Source organism: Leucopleurus acutus, assembly GCF_964270905.1.
Source record: "Leucopleurus acutus genome assembly, chromosome: 16".
In the NCBI taxonomy this organism is placed as follows: domain Eukaryota; kingdom Metazoa; phylum Chordata; class Mammalia; order Artiodactyla; family Delphinidae; genus Leucopleurus; species Leucopleurus acutus.
The window spans coordinates 37,568,839-37,590,369 of NC_139158.1; the positions used below are offsets into that span (position 1 = coordinate 37,568,839).

Here is a 21,531-nt window from a genome sequence, read left to right on the forward strand (position 1 = left end):
ATTTCCATCGAAACTGAGGGTCCTCAGGCCCTTTTCAAGGGGGAACGCCGCCCAGCTCACGCAGCTGCTGTGACACAAGGTGAAGTGTGTCAAAGGACCAGGAACCCAGCAGAGACTCAGTCTATGTCTTAAGAATTGGATGTCTGGAGACCTCAGTTACAAAAAGTATGTTAACAAAGAGCACGCTCTGACCACTGGAGCTCAGACACGTGTTCCCAGTAGCCCAGAAAAGGCTACCACTGTGTGCAGGGCACGTGGACAACTGCCCATCCCAGCGAGCTCCTTCCCCCACAAACCTTCACCAAAGGACACAATAGTGTCCCAGCAGGTGGATCAGTGGGTGGGTACAGTGGGGGCTCAGAATGAGGGCCCCACCAGGGTGGAGTGCTGTGAAGCAGCTTTGGGAGCCCCAAGCCCAGGTGGGGCCTCACGGGGATGTGCGTGCGTGTGTGTGTATGTGTGTGTGTGTGTGTGTGTGCATATGTGTGTACACGTGCACTTGAGTGCTGCTGGACCAAGAGGGACCAACCAGGTGTCACCAGCAGGAGCAGATGAGCTGGAGGGGACGCCAGGCAGGAAGACGTGTTGAAGTCCAAGTGCAGAGGCCCCTTGGGTTGGGGGACCCAGGTGACACCCCAAGGGTAACAGGAAGCTGACAAGAGGATGAGGCCTGCCTCCTGTGGGGAGCACTCGGGCTGGGATGCTGGGATGTGGGAGATGGAGGACGGGGCCCCAGCATGTTGCCAGGACCAGGAGCATTTTATGGCAAGGACAGAGAGGAGGATGGACAAGGAAGCAGGGATTCCAGGGGGTGGGGCCCCAGAGCCCCCTCAACAGCACTCAAAGCAGGAGCCGGGGGTTTGTTTAAGTAAGTCGTCAGCCTGCAGGAGCATGGGGTGGGGAGCCAGGCCGCCTGTCCCTTCCTTCAGAGGCTCCTGGACTTCTTGCCTGTTTCAGGAAGGGCGGGTCACCCAGGGAATGCCCACCCTGCCCGCCCTCCTGCCCGGCTATGACGTGTTAGGTGACAGCTTACAATCATCTCATAGTGTCTCATTTAATCTTCAGAGTGGCCCTGCGGGTGTGTGCCCTTCCAACCCACGTGACAGGCGGACAACTGGGGGCTGGAGAGGCGAGGCTGAGGCCTCTTGTCTGTGGTCACATGCAGAGGCCAGAGCACCTGTGCATCTAAAAGGAATCTAGTTACAAGGAGATGCTCAGAGCAAGGCAAAGGGAGGGGCCCAGACCCTTCAGTGTACCAGGGTCGGGAAAGGCCAGAAAGTGGGGGCTGTTCTAGGTCAAGACTCAAGAGACACAGCAGCTGTGAGCGGGCACTGTTCCCGATAGGCATGCCCTGCCTGGCATGGTGGGACGCACTGGGAGATCTGAGTTTGGACAGGATACCAGGTGAGGCTGTGGTACCCACTTGATAAATCTTAAATGTGCTTGCTGGGCATGCAGGAGAATGTCATTGTTCACCGGGGCCAATGGCTGAGGGGTTTAGAGGGGGCTCAGACGGCTGCAACTTACAGTCACACAGCTGAGCAAGAAAAAATGCAAGTGTGTGGAGGAGGGACAGGAACGGGAGAGACAGTAACACAAACAAGGCCAAGGTTCAGGACCCATGAATCTAAATGATGGTATGTGGGGGTTGTTACGTTCTCCTTCGATTTTTCGGTATATTAAAATGTTCTGTGCGTTAAAATGTTTTCAAAATGTAAGTCGGAGAGAAAACAGAAGAGCCCCCAGTACTAAAACTCCAACTGTAAGAGGATAGCAGGCAGGCCCTGCCGGGAGGAGGCCACCCCTGAACAAAGGGTACTCACAGCCCCCGATCTTCTTGCGCAGCTCCCCATAGCAGATCAGGCCATACAGCTCCTGGGACGACTTCTTCAGCCCGCGAGAGAACACTGAAAATGAGGAAAGGTTGCGGCTTTAGAAGGAGAAAACACAGATGTGTGGGGCTTGCCCAGCTTGTGCACACCAGGGTGCTGGGGGACACTTCTTGGCTTTGACCACTGCACCATGGACCATGGGGCGTTAACATCAGGGGATACTGGGCAGAGTACACGGCAACATGGTGCTGTTTTTGCAATTTTCAAAATAAAAAGTTAAAAGAGAAAAAGGGGGTGGTTTAGAAAACTAGTCGTAACAGGCACAGCAATTTCCCCAGAGAGGAAAACGGGACGTCCAGCATGGCCGGCTTCCGCGAGGCAGAGGAGTGTCAGGACCACCTTCTCTGTGCACAGAACCCACCCAAGCTCAACGAGGGGCTGGCAGCACTGGAACTAAGGAGGCCCACCTCTCATGCCTCCTGGGACGACAGACAACTCGCCCCAGGCCTGGAGCCAGAAGGAAGAGGAAATGTGGCTTGAGTGCTCCGGACGCCCCCTTGCTTGTCAGCAGCAGACCACAGCATGATTTGGGAGGCAACATCCAGGGTTAAGCCAGCCCATGTATAGCCTGCTCGTGGCTGGAGGAGACCACATCACCAGGTATGAGCAGAAGTGCTGAGGGAGGCTCCAGAGGCTCTGTAACAGACTGATTCGGCCCCGATGCCCGCCCTGGACACCTACCTGCAGGCGTCTCTGACGCCAGGAAAGAAATCCTCACGTGCTCAAGCCGCTGTTACCTTCAGTGTATTGTGTGAAGCCAAGCCTGACGGTGCCTTGTAAGTCTGGTTACTGCCCAGTTGGCCCCTTTCTGATCATCTCACAGGGCAGTGACCACTGCCATGTGTCCCTCTCACAACTGTTCTCTCCCCAGAGACCCCCTTTCAAAGATTTGGCTGTGTGTGATTACAACAATAGGAAAGGAAAAGAAAAGTATATTAGTAAATAGAAAGTAAGGTTCTGAATGAATGACCTAAAACAAGGATTCTGAACCTCGGATAGCCTCTGAGGAGCCTGGGGCTCTGCTAAGATCACACGCCAACCATTCCCGAAGGTTCTCCTGAGAGAAAGACTGACAGTCTCAGCAGACTCTTACAGGGACCGCTACTCGGGAAACTTACGATCCACTATGCAGTCGATAAACAAATGTGGGCTTTCAGACAATGGAACAGTACTCAGCCACAGAAAGGAATGAACGGACCCTACAAAAGCCTAACACACCGTACAACCTGGAAGCACCTGGAAAACGTGATGCTCAGTGAAAGAAACCGGACACTAAAGGCCCCGCATTGTATGACTCCACTGATATGAAGCGTCCAGGGGAGACAAAGATCTGTGGCTCCGTGGTTGCCGGGGCTGGGGGAGGGGCTGCAAAACAGCTGCACAGCGTGGAACCCAGTGTGACCACCAGTGCAGCACCAAGAGGCGGGCAGGCCTCTGGCCTCACACGGTCAACCGGCTGCCACCAGCTCTGAAAGGTGATCAGGACCAGCGAGAGACCTCGGTGCAGCCCTCGGCTCAACAGAAAGAAGGCACTTCCCATGGGGCCACACCGGGACACCAAGGGCATGTGGGTCAGGCAGAAGACACTGCAGAGGGGCTTCCCTGGTGGCACAGTGGTTAAGAATCCGCCTGCCTATGCAGGGGACAAGGGTTCGAGCCCCGGTCTGGGAAGATCCCACATGCCACAGAGCAACTAAGCCCATGTGCCACAACTACTGAGCCTGCACTCTAGAGCCTGTAAGCCACAACTACTGAGCCTGTGTGCTGCAACTACTGAAGCCCATGTGCCTAGAGCCCATGCTCTGCAACAAGAGAAGCCACTGCAATGAGAAGCCTGTGTACTGCAATGAAGAGTAGCCCCGGCTCACTGCAACTAGAGAAAGCCCAAGCGCAGCAACGAAGACCCAACGCAGCCAAAAATAAATAAATTTTTTTTAAAAAGTTTAAAAAAAGAAGACACTGCAGAGAAGGGAGAATGGCGCCAGCGGGGCTGACCCTGCAGAGCTAACTGTGGAACTGAGGGCAGCTGATGCATCCACCCTTCATCCAAGTTGGAAAAAGGGCTGAAGGGGAATGATACCTCCAGTGGGGGAGGGGAGTTTAGAAGGCTGTCCAGCAGGGGGAGGTGATAAAAATGCCCAGGAAAGACACAACCACTCTAGATGTCCCACAGAGCCCAGTGTGGCCGCCCTGTGACACGCCTCTGGACCTCAGGGCAGACGATGCACCACGTCCACACCGGGAGCCTGGGTGGTCCACTCTGCCCATAGCCTGGTGGCGGTGAAAGCACAGAACGTGCTAGAGCACGGCTCCAGGAATGACCCCCCACCGCCTGATCTCCAGGTAGCTTCTTACCCCCTTCCTCTTCTCATGTTGCTGAGGCCTTCACATTGGAAGTGAGTGTTTCGAGACCAGCCAAAGCAGATGAAAGACCTGCTCTCGTGGAATGACTTTCAGAAAGAACAGACTATGTAACAACAAAAAAGAGAAATGCGGAAGGCAGAGAAAGAGCCAAACAGCTAAAACTCGTTTCTGCGTGTCAGCCTGGAGGGAGGGAGGGTGTTCGTGATGATGACAGATATTAACAACAGCACACTGGACTCGACAGGACCAGAGTCGATATTTTCAAATCAACTAGGGATCTGAGCAACAGTCTGAGCTAAGGATGGGCACAGCCAGCAGAAACACAGACTCCGTGGAGACGGCCTGACAAAGAATAAAATGCTGCCAACTTGCCACAAAGCACCACAGCCATCGAGAGGCTTACGTTCATGGCCACGTGGACACTGAGAGCACACGCGCATGCGCCCACGCGCACGTGCACATGCACACACACCAGTAGCAAAAGACTTGTGGGTCAGACCGAGGGACTGCTGCAAAGCATGGAAACTGAGCGCCCACTTCCCAGGGTCCCTAGAAGGAGCAGCAACATCGCTACACAGATATGGCACTAGAAGAGGTTGGAGCCACCATTCTCTTTGTGTTGTATCTTCCTCATCAAGATGTCAGGCTGGACGGGCGGCCCCTGAAGCAGAAGGCTTTTAAGCAGAAAAGATACCTTAAAAAGACTCGTGAGAAGCACAAGGATTTAACTGGCCAGAGAGAACCTCGGTGGGGTCATAAACTCAGCAGAAAGCAGGCACTGCACGTGGGGCCTCGCATGAAACAGGACTCGCCCAGAGCAACATGCACTCGTCTGTCAGGTACTCCTTTCTGCCTTTGTCACGGACAGAACCAGATGGGAAATGCAGGGAGAGGCACACAGACCCCCAGGACAGAGGGCTGGACACGCACCTTCCGGGAGGGTTGTCAGACAGTGCTGTGACGGGATGTTCACAATGAGACAATTAGCAGTAACGTTAGTATAATTTTACCACAATTGTGTGAATTTATCTGAAGAAGAGTGCTATATGAATAAAGATATCCACCCTGTGTTATTTAAAAACACTGTAAGTGACTTCCAAATCCAAAAGGAAAGGTAAAATGTATTCATTTGTAGTATCTCCACTCAAACAAATAAATTTAATAAAAAACACATGGAGGGCTCCCCTGGTGGCGCAGTGGTTGAGAATCTGCCTGCCGATGCAGGGGACACGGGTTCGAGCCCTGGTCTGGGAGGATCCCACATGCCGCGGAGCAACTGGGCCCGTGAGCCACAACTACTGAGCCTGCGCATCTGGAGCCTGTGCTTCACAACGAGAGGCCGTGACAGTGAGAGGCCCGCACACCACGATGAAGAGTGGCCCCCGCTCGCCACAACTGGAAAAAGCCCTCGCACAGAAATGAAGACCCAACAGAGCCAAAAATAAATAAATAAATAAATAAATTATGTGTGTGTGTGTATATATATATATATATATACACACACACACACACACACACACACACACACCCCACACGGAGGGACTTCCCCGGTGGTCCAGTGGTTAAGAATCCACCTTCCTACGCAGGGGACGCAGGTTCAAACCCTGGTCAGGGAACTAAGATCTCACATGCCATGCCACAACTACTAAGCCCACGTGCCACAAACAGAAAGAAGCCCGTGCACCACAATGAAAGATACTGCATGCCGCTACTAAGACCTGATGCAGCCAAATAAAAAAAATTAATTAATTAATTAATTAAAGAACTGATCACCAAGCATTAGGTTAAGAAAACTTACTAATACTGAAAAAACTAAAACAGATGTCATTTAAAAAACAAACACATGGAGAAATTCTACATCGACATGAAAAGGTGGTGTGAAAACAGTACTTGTAAGGCAGACAAAAGTCAGGAGACAGAGCGAGAGGGGTACAATGGGAAGAGGATGCTGCCTGGACTTGGACCTCCACTCCCCGCATCGTTGGAGTGGACAGGGGCCAGGGCCTCCACTGCCGAGCCGGGGCTTTCTCCTCCACCCGATCAAGCGCATTACAGGCACCTCCAGGGAAGAGCATGCCACGTGCCCAACCACAGGCGGCAGTGGGGACAAGAGAGGATTCAGGGGAGGATTTCTGGGACAACTGACACAGGAGCTGAGTCCTGGTGAACAGGTTAGGGAGGACGACCAGGTGGGAGTGGCAGGAGTGTGGCAGGAGTCAAGGTGTGAAGGAAAGTGCAGGTAAGGAGGCAGGTGACTCCATTGCCGGGGCCGTGGCAGGTCATGGTGCGGGTCTCTGGTGGGGCAGAGGAAGGGGGCTCAGGCAAGGGAGCGGCCGGGCAGGTGAACATTTTGTGTGGATCTCACAGCTCAAAGGCTGGGTTACGAAGGGCAGGACCAGCAGCACTGGTCTAGGGCAGGACCAAGGCAGGCCAGGTAGTGAGAACAGATCTGAGAAGCTCGGAGTAGAACCAGAAACACTGATAGGTGAGTAAGAGGTGCCCCCAAAGATTCAAAGGGAAATACATTCAGGGGACAGTGTCGTAGGACAGAACCAGATGGGGATTCCCTGGCGGTCCAGTGGTTAGGACTCTGCGCTTTCACTGCTGGGGCCGGGGTTCAGTCCCTGGTCAGGGAACTAAGATCCTGCAAGCCACGTGGCGTGGCCAAAAAAAAAAAAAAAAAAAAGACAGAAGCAGATGGGAAATGCAGTGACCATAACAACCATCACCAGACCCTGGGACCTCCCAGTCCCTGAGAGGCCTAGTGCTGGCCGATGGCAGGGAGGAAGGACTTCTCCAGGGCAGAGGACAGCAAATCGCAGGCCAGATCTGGCCCAAGGGCTCTCTTTTTAAACAGGCAAATGCAGCAACATGTGTTCCTCTATGTATTATCCACAATGAGCTAGAAAGCAGAGTGAAGTGGTTTCAATAAAGACCATAAAACCCCAAAGCCAAAAATATCTATATTCACCATCTGACCTTTTACAGAAAAAGACAGCTTGAATCACTGTCTCTGGGCTTTTCTAAGGCCAGAGGAGGAATCCCTGGCCCTGGCATCCCGACCTAAGGGAAAGCCAGCGAAGAGAGCCAGATGGGTCAGCGGGGGGAGGCTAGGACACACTGACTGGCCAAGAGAACACCTGCAGGGTACAGACAAAGGTACAAAGGGGAGTAACGTGACCACAGCAACCACGATTAATCTGGATCAGAACTGATGTTATTTGGAGGGTGTGTCAGAAATCAGTGCAGTCAGTGGAAGCACACATGTGGAGAGACCGATCGACGAGAGAAGCAGCAGGAATGACACAGACAAAGGATTCTCCTGGCGTGCGGACACAGGAGGCAGCAATTCCTCCCCGTAGGACAGAGGTGCTCTGAGCAGGAAGTCAGAACCGCACCTGGCAATGACCTAGACTAATGAATTAAAGATGGAGCCACGGATCTAGGGGAAGATGGCGGAAGAGTAAGACGCGGAGATTACCTTCCTCCCCACAGATACATCAGAAATACATCTACAGGTGGAACAACCCCTACAGAACACCTATTGAATGCTGGCAGAAGACCTCAGACCTCCCAAAAGGCAAGAAACTCCCCATGTACCTGGGCTGGGCAAAAGAATAAAGAATAAACAGAGACAAAAGAATAGGGACGGGACCTGCACCAGTGGGAGGGAGCCGTGAAGGAGGAAAGGTTTCCACACACTAGGAGCCCCTTCGAGGGCGGAGACTGCGGGTGGCGGAGGGGGGAAGCTTCGGAGCCGCGGAGGAGAGCACAGCAACAGAGGTGCGGAGGGCAAAGCGGAGAGATTCCCGCACAGAGGATCAGGGCCAACCGGCACTCACCAGGCTGAGAGGCTTGCCTGCTCACCCGCCGGGGCAGGCGGGGCTGGGGGTTGAGGCTCGGGCTGCGGTAGGAGCCCCGGGATGGGGTTGGCGGTGTGAACACAGCCTGCAGGGGGTTAGTGCACCACGGCTAGCCGGGAGGGAGTCCAGGAAAAAGTCTGGAGCTGCTGAAGAGGCGAGAGACTTTTTCTTTCCTCTTTGTGTCCCAGTGCTCGAGGAGATAGGATTAAGAGCGCTACTTAAAGGAGCTCCAGAGACAGGCGTTAGCCAGGGCTAACAGCGCGGACCCCAGAGACAGGCATGAGACACTAAGGCTGCTGCTGCCGCCACCAAGAAGCCTGTGTGCAAGCACAGGTCACTCTCCACACCTCCCTTCCGGGGAGCCTGTGCAGCCCGCCACTGCCAGGGTCCCAGGATCCAGGGACAACTTCCCCGGGAGAACACACGGCACGTCTCAGGCTGGTGCAAAGTCATGCCAGCCTCTGCCGCTGCAGGCTCGCCCCGCACTCTGTACCCCTCCCTCCCCCCAGCTTGAGTGAGCCAGAGCCCCCAAATCAGCGGCTCCTTTAACCCCGTCCTGTCTGAGCGAAGAACAGACGCCCTCCAGCGACCTACATGCAGAGGCGGGGCCAAATCCAAAGCTGAACCCCAGGAGCTGTGCGAACAAAGAAGAGAAAGGGAAAGCTCTCCCAGCAGCCTCAGGAGCAGTGGATTAAATCTCCACCATCAACTTGATGTACCCTGCATCTGTGGAATACCTGAATAGACAACGAATCATCCCAAATTGAGGAGGTGGACTTTGAGAGCAAGATTTATTAGTTTTTCCCCTTTTCCTCTTTTTGTGAGTGTGTATGTGTATGCTTCTGTGTGAGATTTTGTCTGTATATCTTTGCTTTCACCATTTGTCCTAGGGTTCTATCCGTCCGTTTTTTAAAATTTTTTAAAAAAAATTTTTTTTCTTAATAATTATTTTTTTATTTTAATAATTTTTATTTTACCTTACTTTATTTTCTTTTATCCTTTCTTTCTTTCTTTCTTTCTTTCTTTCTTTCTTTCTTTCTTTCTACTTTTTCTCCCTTTTATTCTGAGCCGTGTGGATGAAAGGCTCTTGGTGCTGCAGCCAGGAGTCAGTGCTGTGCCTCTGAGGTGGGAGAACCAACTTCAGGACACTGGTCCACAAGAAACCTCCCAGCTCCACGTAATATCAAACGGCGAAAATCTCCCAGAGATATCTATCTCAACACCAACACCCAGCTTCACTCAACGACCAGCAAGCTACAGTGCTGCACACCCTATGCCAAACAACTAGCAAGACAGGAACACAACCCCACCCATTAGCAGAGAGGCTGCCTAAAATCATAATAAAGCCACAGACACCCCAAAACACACCACCAGACATGGACCTGCCCACCAGAAAGACAAGATCCAGCCTCATCCATCAGAACACAGGCACTAGTCCCCTCCACCAGGAAGCCTTCACAACCCACCCACCAACTTTACCCACTGGGGACAGACACCAAAAACAACGGGAACTACGAACCTGCAGCCTGAAAAAAGGAGATCCCAAACACAGTAAGATAAGCAAAATGAGAAGACAGAAAAACACACTGCAGATGAAGGAGCAAGATAAAACCCCACCAGACCTAACAAATGAAGAGGAAATAGGCAGTCTACCTGAAAAACAATTCAGAATAATGACAGTAAAGATGATCCAAAATCTTGGAAATAGAATAAACACAAGAAACATTTAACAATGACCTAGAAGAACTAAAGATGAAACAAGCAACGATGAACAACACAATAAATGAAATTAAAAATACTCTAGAAGGGATCAATAGCAGAATAATTGAGGCAGAAGAACGGATAAGTGACCTGGAAGAAATAGTGGAAATAACTACTGCAGAGCAGAAAAAAGAATGAAAAGAACTGAGGACAGTCTCAGAGACCTCTGGGACAACATTAAACGTACCAACATTTGAATTATAGGGGTTCCAGAAGAAGAAGAGAAAAAGAAAGGCACTGAGAAAATATTTGAAGAGATTATAGTTGAAAACTTCCCTAATATGGGAAAGGAAACAGTTAATCAAGTCCAGGAAGCACACAGAGTCCCATACAGGATAAATCCAAGCAGAAACACACCAAGACACATATTAATCAAACTGTCAAAAATTAAATACAAAGAAAACATATTAAAAGCAGCAAGGGAAAAATAACAAACAAGGGAATCCCCATAAGGTTAACAGCTGATCTTTCAGCAGAAACTCTGCAAGCCAGAAGGGACTGGCAGGACATATTTAAAGTGTTGAAGGAGAAAAACCTACAACCAAGATTACTCTACCCAGCAAGGATCTCATTCAGGTTTGATGGAGAAATTAAAACCTTTACAGACAAGCAAAAGCTGAGAGAGTTCAGCACCACCAAAACCAGCTTTACAACAAATGCTAAAGGATCTTCTCTAGGCAAGAAACACAAAAGGAAAAGACCTATAATAACAAACCCAAAACAATTAAGAAAATGGGTATAGGAACATACATATCTATAATGACCTTAAATGTAAATGGATTAAATGCTCCCACCAAAAGACACAAACTGGCTGAATGGATACAAAAACAAGACCCATATAAATGCTGTCTACAAGAGACCCACTTCAGACCTAGAGACACATACAGACTGAAAGTGAGGGGATGGAAAAATATTCCATGCAAATGGAAACCAAAAGAAAGCTGGAGTAGCAATTCTCATATCAGACAAAATGGACTTTAAAATAAAGACTATTAGAAGAGACAAAGAAGGACACTACATAATGATCAACGGATCGATCCAAGAAGAAGATATAACAATTGTAAATATTTATGCACCCAACATAGAAGCACCTCAATACATAAGGCAAATACTAACAGCCATAAAAGGGGAAATCGACAGTAACACATTCATATTAGGGGACTTTAACACCCCACTTTCACCCATGGACAGATCATCCAAAATGAAAATAAATAAGGAAACACAAGCTTTAAATGATACATTAAACAAGATGGACTTAATTGATATTTATAGGACATTCCATCCAAAAACAACAGAATACACATTTTTCTCAAGTGCTCATGGAACATTCTCCAGGATAGATCATATCTTGGGTCACAAATCAAGCCTTGGTAAATTTAAGAAAACTGAAATTGTATCAAGTATCTTTTCCGACCACAATGCTATGAGACTAGATATCAATTACAGGAAAAGATCTGTAAAAAATATAAACACATGGAGGCTAAACAATACACTACTTAATAACGAAGTGATCACTGGAGAAATCAAAGAGGAAATCAAAAAATACCTAGAAACAAAGAACAATGGAGACACGAAGACCCAAAACCTATGGGATGCAGCAAAAGCAGTTCTAAGAGGGAAGTTTACAGCAGTACAATCCTACCTTAAGAAACAGGAAACATCTCGAATAAACAACCTAACCTTGCACCTAAAGCAATTAGAGAAAGAACAATAAAACCCCAAAGTTAGCAGAAGGAAAGAAATCATAAAGATCAGATCAGAAATCAATGAAAAAGAAATGAAGGAAATGATAGCAAAGATCAATAAAACTAAAAGCTGGTTCTTTGAGAAGATAAACAAAATTGATAAACAATTAGCCAGACTCATCAAGAAAAAAAGGGAGAAGACTCAAATCAATAGAATTAGAAATGAAAAAAGAGAAGTAACAACTGACACTGCAGAAATACAAAAGATCATGAGATTACTACAAGCAACTCTATGCCAATAAAATGGACAACCTGGAAGAAATGGACAAATTCTTAGAAATGCACAACCTGCCAAGACTGAATCAGGAAGAAACAGAAAATATGAACAGACCAATCACAAGCACTGAAATTGAAACTGTGATTAAAAATCTTCCAACAGGGGCTTCCCTGGTGGCGCAGTGGTTGGGAGTCCGCCTGCCGATGCAGGGGACACAGGTTCATGCCCCAGTCCGGGAGGATCCCACGTGCCGCGGAGTGGCTGGGCCTGTGAGCCATGGCCACTGGGCCTGCGCATCCAGAGCCTGTGTTCCGCAACAGGAGAGGTCACAGCAGTGAGAGGCCCGCGTACCGCAAAAAACAACAACAACAACAAAAACTTCCAACAAACAAAAGCTCAGGACCAGATGGCTTCACAGGCGAATTCTATCAAACATTTAGAGAAGAGCTAACACCTATCCTTCTCAAACTCTTCCAAAATATGGCAGAGGGTGGAACACTCCCAAACGCATTCTACGAGGCCACCATCACCCTGATATGAAAACCAGACAAGGATGTCACAAAGAAAGAAAACTACAGGCCAATATCACTGATGAACATAGATACAAATATCCTCAACAAAATACTAGCAAACAGAATCCAACAGCACATTAAAAGGATCATACACCATGATCAAGTGGGGTTTATTCCAGGAATGCAAGGATTCTTCAATATACGCAGATCAATCAATGTGATACACCATATTAACAAACAGAAGGAGAAAAACCATATGGTCATGTCAATAGATGCAGAGAAAGCTTTTGACAAAATTCAACACCCATTTATGATAAAAACCCTCCAGAAAGTAGGCATAGAGGGAACTTTCCTCAACATAATAAAGGCCATATATGACAAACCCACAGCCAACATCGTCCTCAATGGTGAAAAACTGAAAGCATTTCCACTAAGATCAGGAACAAGACAAGGTTGCCCACTCTCACCACTCTTATTCAACATAGTTTTGGAAGTTTTAGCCACAGCAATCAGAGAAGAAAAGGAAATAAAAGGAATCCAAATCAGAAAAGAAGAAGTAAAGCTGTCACTGTTTGCAGATGACATGATACCATACATAGAGAATCCTAAAGATGTCACCAGAAAACTACTAGAGCTAATCAATGAATTTGGTAAAGTAGCAGGATACAAAATTAATGCATAGAAATCTCTGGCATTCCTATACACTAAAGATGAAAAATCTGAAAGTGAAATCAAGAAAACACTCCCATTTACCATTGCAACAAAAAGAATAAAATATCTAGGAATACCTACCTAAGGAGACAAAAGACCTGTATGCAGAAAATTATAAGACACTGATGAAAGAAATTAAAGATGATACAAACAGATGGAGAGATATACCATGTTCTTGGATTGGAAGAATCAACATTGTGAAAATGACTCTACTACCCAAAGCCATCTACAGATTCAATGCAATCTCTATCAAACTACCACTGGTATTTTTCACAGAACTAGAACAAAAAATTTCACTATTTGCATGGAAACACAAAAGACCCCGAATAGCCAAAGCAATCTTTAGAACGAAAAACGGAGCTGGAGGAATCAGGCTCCCTGACTTCAGACTATACTACAACGCTACAGTAATCAAGACAGTATGGTACTGGCACAAAAACAGAAAGATAGATCAATGGAACAGGATAGAAAGCCCAGAGATAAAGCCACACACATATGGTCACCTTATCTTTGATAAAGGAGGCAGGAATGTACAGTGGAGAAAGGACAGCCTCTTCAATAAGTGGTGCTGGGAAAACTGGACAGGCACATGTAAAAGTATGAGATTAGATCACTCCCTAACACCATATACAAAAATAAGCTCAAAATGGATTAAAGACCTAAATGTAAGGCCAGAAACTATCAAACTCTTAGAGGAAAACATAGGCAGAACACTCTAGGACATAAATCACAGCAAGATCCTTTTGACCCACCTCCTAGAGAAATGGAAATAAAAACAAAAATAAACAAATGGGACCTAATGAAACTTCAAAGCTTTTGCACAGCAAAGGAAACCATAAACAAGACCAAAAGACAACCCTCAGAATGGGAGAAAATATTTGCAAACGAATCAATAGACAAAGGATTAATCCCCAAAATATAACAGCTCATGCAGCTCAGTATTAAAAAAACAAACAACCCAATCCAAAAATGGGCAGAAGACCTAAATAGACATTTCTCCAAAGAAGACATACAGATGGCCAAGAAGCACATGAAAAGCTGCTCAACATCACTAATTATTAGAGAAATGCAAATCAAAACTACAATGAGGTGTCATCTCACACCAGTCAGAATGGCCATCATCAAAAAATCTAGAAACAATAAATGCTGGAGAGGGTGTGGAGAAAAGGGAACCCTCTTGCACTGTTGGTGGGAATGTGAATTGGTACAGCCACTATGGAGAACAGTGTGAAGGTTCCTTAAAAAACTAAAAATAGAATTACCATATGACCCAGCAATCCCACTACTGGGCATATACCCTGAGAAAACCATAATTCAAAAAGAGTCATGTACCAAAATGTTCATTGCAGCTCTATTTACAATAGCCAGGACATGGAAGCAACCTAAGTGTCCATCAACAGATGAATGGATAAAGAAGATGTGGCACATATATACAATGGAATATTACTCAGCCATAAAAAGAAATGAAATTGAGCTATTTGTAATGAGGTGGATGGACCTAGAGTCTGTCATACAGAGTGAAGTATGTCAGAAAGAGAAAGACAAATACCGTATGCTAACACATATATATGGAATTTAAGAAAAAAAAATGTCATGAAGAACCTAGGGGTAAGACAGGAATAAAGACACAGACCTACTAGAGAATGGACTTGAGGATATGGGGAGGGGAAAGGGTAAGCTGTGATAAAGTGAGAGAGTGGCATGGACATATACATACTATCAAATGTAAAACAGATAGCTAGTGGGAAGCAGCCGCATAGCACAGGGAGATCAGCTCGGTGCTTTGTGACCACCTAGAGGGGTGGGATAGGGAGGGTGGGAGGGAGGGAGATGCAAGAAGGAAGAGATTTGGGAACATATGTATATGTATAACTGATTCACTTTGTTATAAAGCAGAAACTAACACACCATTGTAAAGCAATTATACTCCAATAAAGATGTAAAAAAAAAAATAGAAAAATAAATATATAAATAAATAAATAAAGATGGAGCCACGCAAACTGGACTCAAACACAGAGCCTGGAAAAAGAGCCTGGGAAAAGCCCTGGAACGCCAGCCATCCACCCGGGCCAACGCACACCAGGCCCTGCCCGACCCTCACCCCACTGGGGCTCCCATGGGAGAAGGGCAGGCAACAGGGAGGTGTGATTCTGGACCACGGTGCCCTCCCTCCCAGGGGGGAGCGAGCCAGGGACTCAGACACCACAGGCTTCCTTGTAACTCAGCCTGACCACCAGTTACGAGGCCTCCTGTCAGCCAAAGCACCAGAGGTGAGAACACCCCAGGCCGTGTGGCTGGGTGAGAATAATGCCAGAAGGTGTGGCCTGCAGGTTTGCGGAAGCCACGCTCCTGGACCAGAAGCCACCCCGCCTCTGGCCCCAGGAAGCCAGCCTAGGCACTCACCATTGTCGAAGTCAATGTACTTGGTGATCTTGTGCCACGTGCGGTAGTAGAAGTGCCGGACCTGCTCCTTGTTCTTCACCATGCTGGCGGGCTTGCCTTTCTTCTTGTATTTCAGAGCAATGTTGTTCTGAATCGCTTCAAAGTCTTTCCCATGCTGGAAAAGAAAGTCCACATTAAAAGCACGAGGTTAGGGGCTTCCCTGGTGGCGCAGTAGTTAAGAATCTGCCTGCCAATGCAGGGGACATGGGTTCGAGCCCTGGTCCGGGAAGATCCCACATGCTGCGGAGCAACTAAGCTCGTGCGCCACAACTACTGAGCCTGCGCTCTAGAGCCCGTGAGCCACAACTACTGAAGTCCGCGCGCCTACAGCCTGTGCTCTGCAACAAGAGAAGCCACCACAATGAGAAGCCTGTGCCCCGCAACAAAGAGTAGCCCCCACTCACTGCAACTAGAGAAAGCCCGCGTGCAGCAGCAAAGACCCAATGCAGCCAAAAATTAAATAAATGAATAAATAAATAAATTTATAAAAAAAAACTAGATTGTCTTATACTTTATAAAATAACACAAAGGGCGATAATAAAGCTAACTTTAAAAAAAAAGCACGAGGTTATAGGGAAGGTGGGAGGGAGACACAAGAGGGAGGAGATATGGGGATATATGTATATGTATGGTTGATTCACTTTGTTATAAAGCAGGAACTAACACACCATTGTAGAGCAATTATACTCCAATAAAGACGTTAAAAAAAAAAACAACACGAGGTTACAACAAGGCAGCCTTCTGTACAATGCAGACACTTCCTGAAAAGGGAGAAAAGGGACTGCTGTGGTTAAGCAAGTATCCTTCATGGCTCCTACTTGTGCATGAACTTCAACCTGGCTTCCCCAGAACCTCAGGTTTCAATTAGAATAATGGATAATGCAGCAACAGAACTATCATAGCATGTGGATACCAATGAGGCAAGGACCCCGGAGCAGTAGAAACATGAAGCTCATGACTTAGACAAAGGGCTTATCTCCAGAGTTCTTTAGAGCCCATGAAATGACACACCCCCACGAAGACAATAATCAGAAGACACAACACAAGGATGGAGGAGCTCAGGATGCTGTACATCTGGCATCTTAAAATAAAACAACACATCAACTATTCAGAAACAGCTTCACTGATTTGATCATACAAAAGGTATTCTATGTTCGAACAAGGATAACAAATATGAATGTTTATTAAGAGAATCATGCAGAATATGCTCTGAATACATCTGTGGGCCTTCCTTCAACACCTCCATGCAAAAGCTGAGTACATCTTAGATTTTCAGAATGGAATTTATGTTCCAGAGAACAGTCCCCATCAGTGCTGTTCTGGTACTGATGCAACGAGAACCAACTACTGATACTACTCATCAACTACTGATACTTTTATCAAAACCAAGCCAGCAAGAAGCACTGGGAAGGACCTGGAGGTAACGGCACCCCAGCAGCATTGAGCACCTCTGGTACCCAGATCTTGGTTTCTAAATCCCACTTTCCAAAAGGAACCACGGCTCCTTGGAAAAATGGCCAATGCCAGGTCTGGGGCAGGGAAAATACCAGGTGAGTCTAGAATATCTTGTGGTGCCAGAAAGTGAGAAAGTGCTCAAAGCATAAGGGGAACATGTTAGAAGGACACAGCAGCCAACCTGAAGAGGCTCCCAGTGGGCAAATCTAGAACAATCTGGGCAACAAAATCACAATGATATGAATGGATTATGACCCATGGAAGAGAATAAGTATCCCTGGGTCCATACAGGTATAAAGAAATAATTGAATAAATACATAAATGGAGGAGAAGGGAGAGCTTTTCCTTGCATGGGATTTCCACTTAATAAATGTAGAAAGAATAACAGAATCAGAAGGTCATCACTGGGTAAACACCACAGTAATAGTTGTTCCAGGTAAGAAGAGGCAATGGTTGCTTAAATTAGTGGGAGAAAGAATCATGAGAAACAGGGTATTTACATAGTCTCAAAGTAAAAAAAAAAAAAGAAAAAAAGACTTGGCAGTGGAGAACCTGGGAGATGCCACCTGAATGCAGTGATCAAGGTTCACATAGCCAGGCCTGAGACAGATCACACTGCACACTCTGGACAGGACGCACCAAGGATGCACAGCAATCCCACAGTACTCTTGACAGAAAACACAAAACATGAACTTATCCGTGCGGAAACATCAGGTAAGCCCAATGAGGGGCACTCTATGAATGAACAGACTTGGAATCTTCAAAAATGTCAAGGTCGTGAGAGACCAGGAAAAAAAGGGAATACTGAGGGACCTGTCCCAGGTGGGAGGACCCAGGAGCCATGGCAACCAAATGCAACGTGGGGTCCTGAACCAGAATAGGACATCAGTGCAAATACTGATGACATTACACTAACTCTCCTCATTTTGCCGGTCACCCTGCAGTTACGTGGGTGTCAGGAAAGCAGGTTAAAGGGCATGTGAGCATTCTCTGTACTCTTTTTGCAGCTTTTTCCAACTCTGAAATCGTTTCAAAATTTAAGGTCAAGGGCTTCCCTGGTGGCGCAGTGGTTGAGAGTCTGCCTGCCGATGCAGGGGACATGGGTTCATGCCCCGGTCCGGGAGGATCCCACATGCCGCAGAGTGGCTAGGCCCGTAAGCCATGGCCGCTGAGGCTGTGTGTCCGGAGCCTGTGCTCCGCAACGGGAGAGGCCACAACAGTGAGAGGCCCATGTACCACAAAAAAAAAAAAAATTAAGGTCAAAAAGTAAAAGTGCTATGGGACTTCCCTGGCAGTCCAGTGGTTAAGACTATACGCTTCCACTGCATGGGGCACGGGTTCAATCCCTGGTCAGTGAATTAAGATCCCACATGTCATACGGTGCAGCCAAAACAAAGAGTAAAAATCCTCAGAGAATGAAAGCTCACTCACTGTTTTAAAAGAAGCAATGGCAGGTGAACCAGAGCAAGGCAGAGCTGCACCTAAAGTGCCTTCCTCCAGCGTCCAGCTCAGGCACCACCTCTCCCACAAAACTCCCCTCAGCTCTTGACCAAGAACCGTGACGCAAACAAACACACACAGCCTCTAAATCTCAGGACTTCGTTTCATAGCTGAGTTAACGAACCCAGAGGTGACCTGACAGCCCAGATGGGGACTAGAATCTGGGCTTTGCGACTCCTCATCCCACGTTCTCAAAGGACGCCGCCTTCTGAACTCTTGTGGCATCTGTCAGCGTATACCTTCTGAGAGTCCCACTTCTTCTGTGCCTGTTACGTTTTCCCAGTAAGACTGCCAGACCCTTAGGGGGGACTTCTTTGCATTTCTATACTTAGCCATGAACTAGGTAAATAAAGGGTGGTGGCAACAACAGCAACAGTGAAAAAGGCAAAGTTGAAAGAGAAAACTATATGGAGGTGAAGCACACATTTCAAAGACTGAAACGAGAACTCGCAGTATTCGTACAGCTGTCACAGAGATGGCAGGAAACAGGAGATGCCCAGCAGCTGGATTTGTGGGACACTGGGAAGTACAGACAGAACACGGGAGGGGAAGCACAGCAGAGATGAGGCCTCCAGCAATTATCGACCCAGTGAAAAGCAAGCAGAAGATGCTGGCCACGCGGCTGCGAGTAAGATAGGAATCAAGACTGGACAGCAATACGGACAGACAGACGTAAGAAGGGAAAAGGAAAAATTGGCAACAGGCTTTGTGAAATGGAGTATAGAGGATGTTGAGGACAACCACGCTGGTCCAGGCGTTCATCCCACTGGTCTTCCCGCCAGCTCCCTGTCATGGGGGTCACAACCTTTACCCCTGGCCACAGGGAGGAGTCTGGGATGGGACCAGCCAAGCTGAGTTGTGCCCAGAACTGTCCTAACTAGCATGGAGGAGGGGTTGGGGAGGTACTCTCGCCCCTGGGGAGCACCTGAAGCAGGAGAGAATAAGCACAGAAATGTCACCCCCAACACACGGGGTTACAGGCAGAGGCCCAGTGACACCGTGGGAGTCCCTGCACACAGTCAGGCTTGATCCAGTCCCTCCGGCTCCCTCCCAGTTCAGTTCTGAGAGCTGCTCAATGCTCGGTCTTGCCCCTCTGCGCTACTCTGAGCTGGGTCTCTTCACTTGAGGCATAGCTCAGTCAGACGAGAGTGCATCAGAAAGGCAGGGAAGACCCTCATCAACACTGCAGAGGCCTGTGCTGAGCACCACGCCCCACGGGTGAAGATGCTCGTGGTTACATACGCCCTAGCTGACCAGCCGGTCATCACCCCACCAGAGTCCCACTGAGTTTTGGTCAGACACACGAAGCAACAGACATAAAGCCCACACTTGTGCATGCGTGCTCTCTCTCTCTCTCCCCCACTGAGTTTTGGTCAGACACATGCAGCAACAGACATAAAGCCCACACTTGTGCATGCGCTCTCTTGCTCTCTCTCTCACACACACACATACACACACATACAATTTGGGATACACCAATAGTACCAACCGTAGAAAGCATTAAGTGACCTGAATAGCCAATTATTAATTATTATTATTATTAAGCAAGGATTTCAGGAGACCTCAAAACACCTACCTGGTAGAAAAGTTAAAACAAGAAGCCTAGCCCGATGAGAGGGGAATGAACTAATTCCCCTGAAGAAAGGTAAGGGCAGGTCATTAACATGGATTTCTTCTGCTTTTCATCAACAACCATGTCTCCCCCATGCTCCTGCAACTGAGTAGCCAGACTGCCTGCAGAGCCCACTTTCTCCCCAAGACAGAGGGGCCACACCAAAGCAGTAACTATTTCAGGTGAGAGTCAGCAATGGCTGCTGATTCTGAGGACACTCCAGGAATCACAAGTCTTCTATGCCTAACAAACAGCTTAAAGAAGGCACCATTTGGGCATATAATCTATAAAAGAACAGCCTCTGTACTTTACCCTAGAACTGTCCAGGGAAGAAAAGGAACACACTTGAATGTGTTTGAACGACTTCGCGTCTACTGGAACAAGCCTCATGTGGACATTTCATTCTCTCCTCGGACAACAGAGTCAGGCAGCACCAACACGTGGCCTCCTCTATCCAGGAAGGGCAGAACTGAACCATCGACCCCGGAATGGGGCAGGCCAGCCACGGGAAAGCTCTGAACTCGGCTCTGCGTCCTGTTCTCTGCCCACAGTCAGGTGTCTCCTGATCTATGAACACTCCATGGCTTCAGTTCCAAAGCCTCCTTCCTCTGAGCCTTGTTTCACAGGCTTGGCTAGACTTTTCTATCACTCCAATTAGTTCACTAGTAAAAGAATAAGGCTCACTGACCAAGTAACCTACTCTTGATACTACATCCCAAAGAAGAAGTCTAAAATATGGAATGTGCACAAAGATGTCCATGGTAGCATTATTTACAACAGAATCTAGAAGGAACCACAACAATCAACAATACGAAAATGGTTAAGTAGAACAAGGACTGGCCAGAGGGTAAATATTTAGGTGTTGCAGGGCCACAGGTACTGCAGGAACCACACTGTAGTCAAAGACAATGTACAAGTGAAGAGGCTGAGCTGTGTTCCAATAAAACTTGATTTACAAAAAACAGGCAGTGAGCATGTGGGTCATAGTTGCCTTCATCTGAAGCAGAATATTTATAAGCATTAAAAAAATACTGAGCAAAAGAACTATAAAACACCATGAAAAATGCATTTAACGTTAATAAAAAAGTATGTTCTCTATAACTACAAAGATGTGGAGAAACAAAACCCGGAAGTAAAGATGGCTGGCAGGGAGCACGGCCATTTCATTGGGCTGTGGGATGGGGGAGGAGCTTCTCTATGTTTAGGACTTGCCACTCTGTCCCCAGTCAGCTGTGATGTCTCTCTGGGTTGTGCTGGCTGCTCTGACTGATGTGGCAAGTGTCCCCTGGCCCCTCCCTCTCGGGGACATCCCTCCTGAATCGGCCCACTCAGCTGTGAGAGGAAGGCCCAGAGGGAAGGGCACCACTCTTCAGACCAGAACGTATTTCAGAGAATCTTAGAAAAGAAAAGAAGCAAACAAAAACACTTCCTAACAGCCACCTCACTAGCAACAGCTT

General features: G+C 47.7%; 1 protein-coding gene across 1 annotated transcript in view; it reads right to left on the bottom strand.

Annotated features, from left to right (window-relative positions):
* Positions 1-21,531, bottom strand: part of CRAMP1 (cramped chromatin regulator homolog 1) — a 62,225-nt gene that overhangs the window by 29,624 nt on the left and 11,070 nt on the right. The window contains exons 3-4 of the mRNA XM_082856418.1: positions 15,469-15,622; positions 1,824-1,907 (exon numbers count right to left, since the gene is read on the bottom strand). Coding sequence (XP_082712544.1) covers positions 1,824-1,907; positions 15,469-15,622 — 238 coding nt within the window. The remainder of the gene's footprint in view (positions 1-1,823; positions 1,908-15,468; positions 15,623-21,531) is intronic.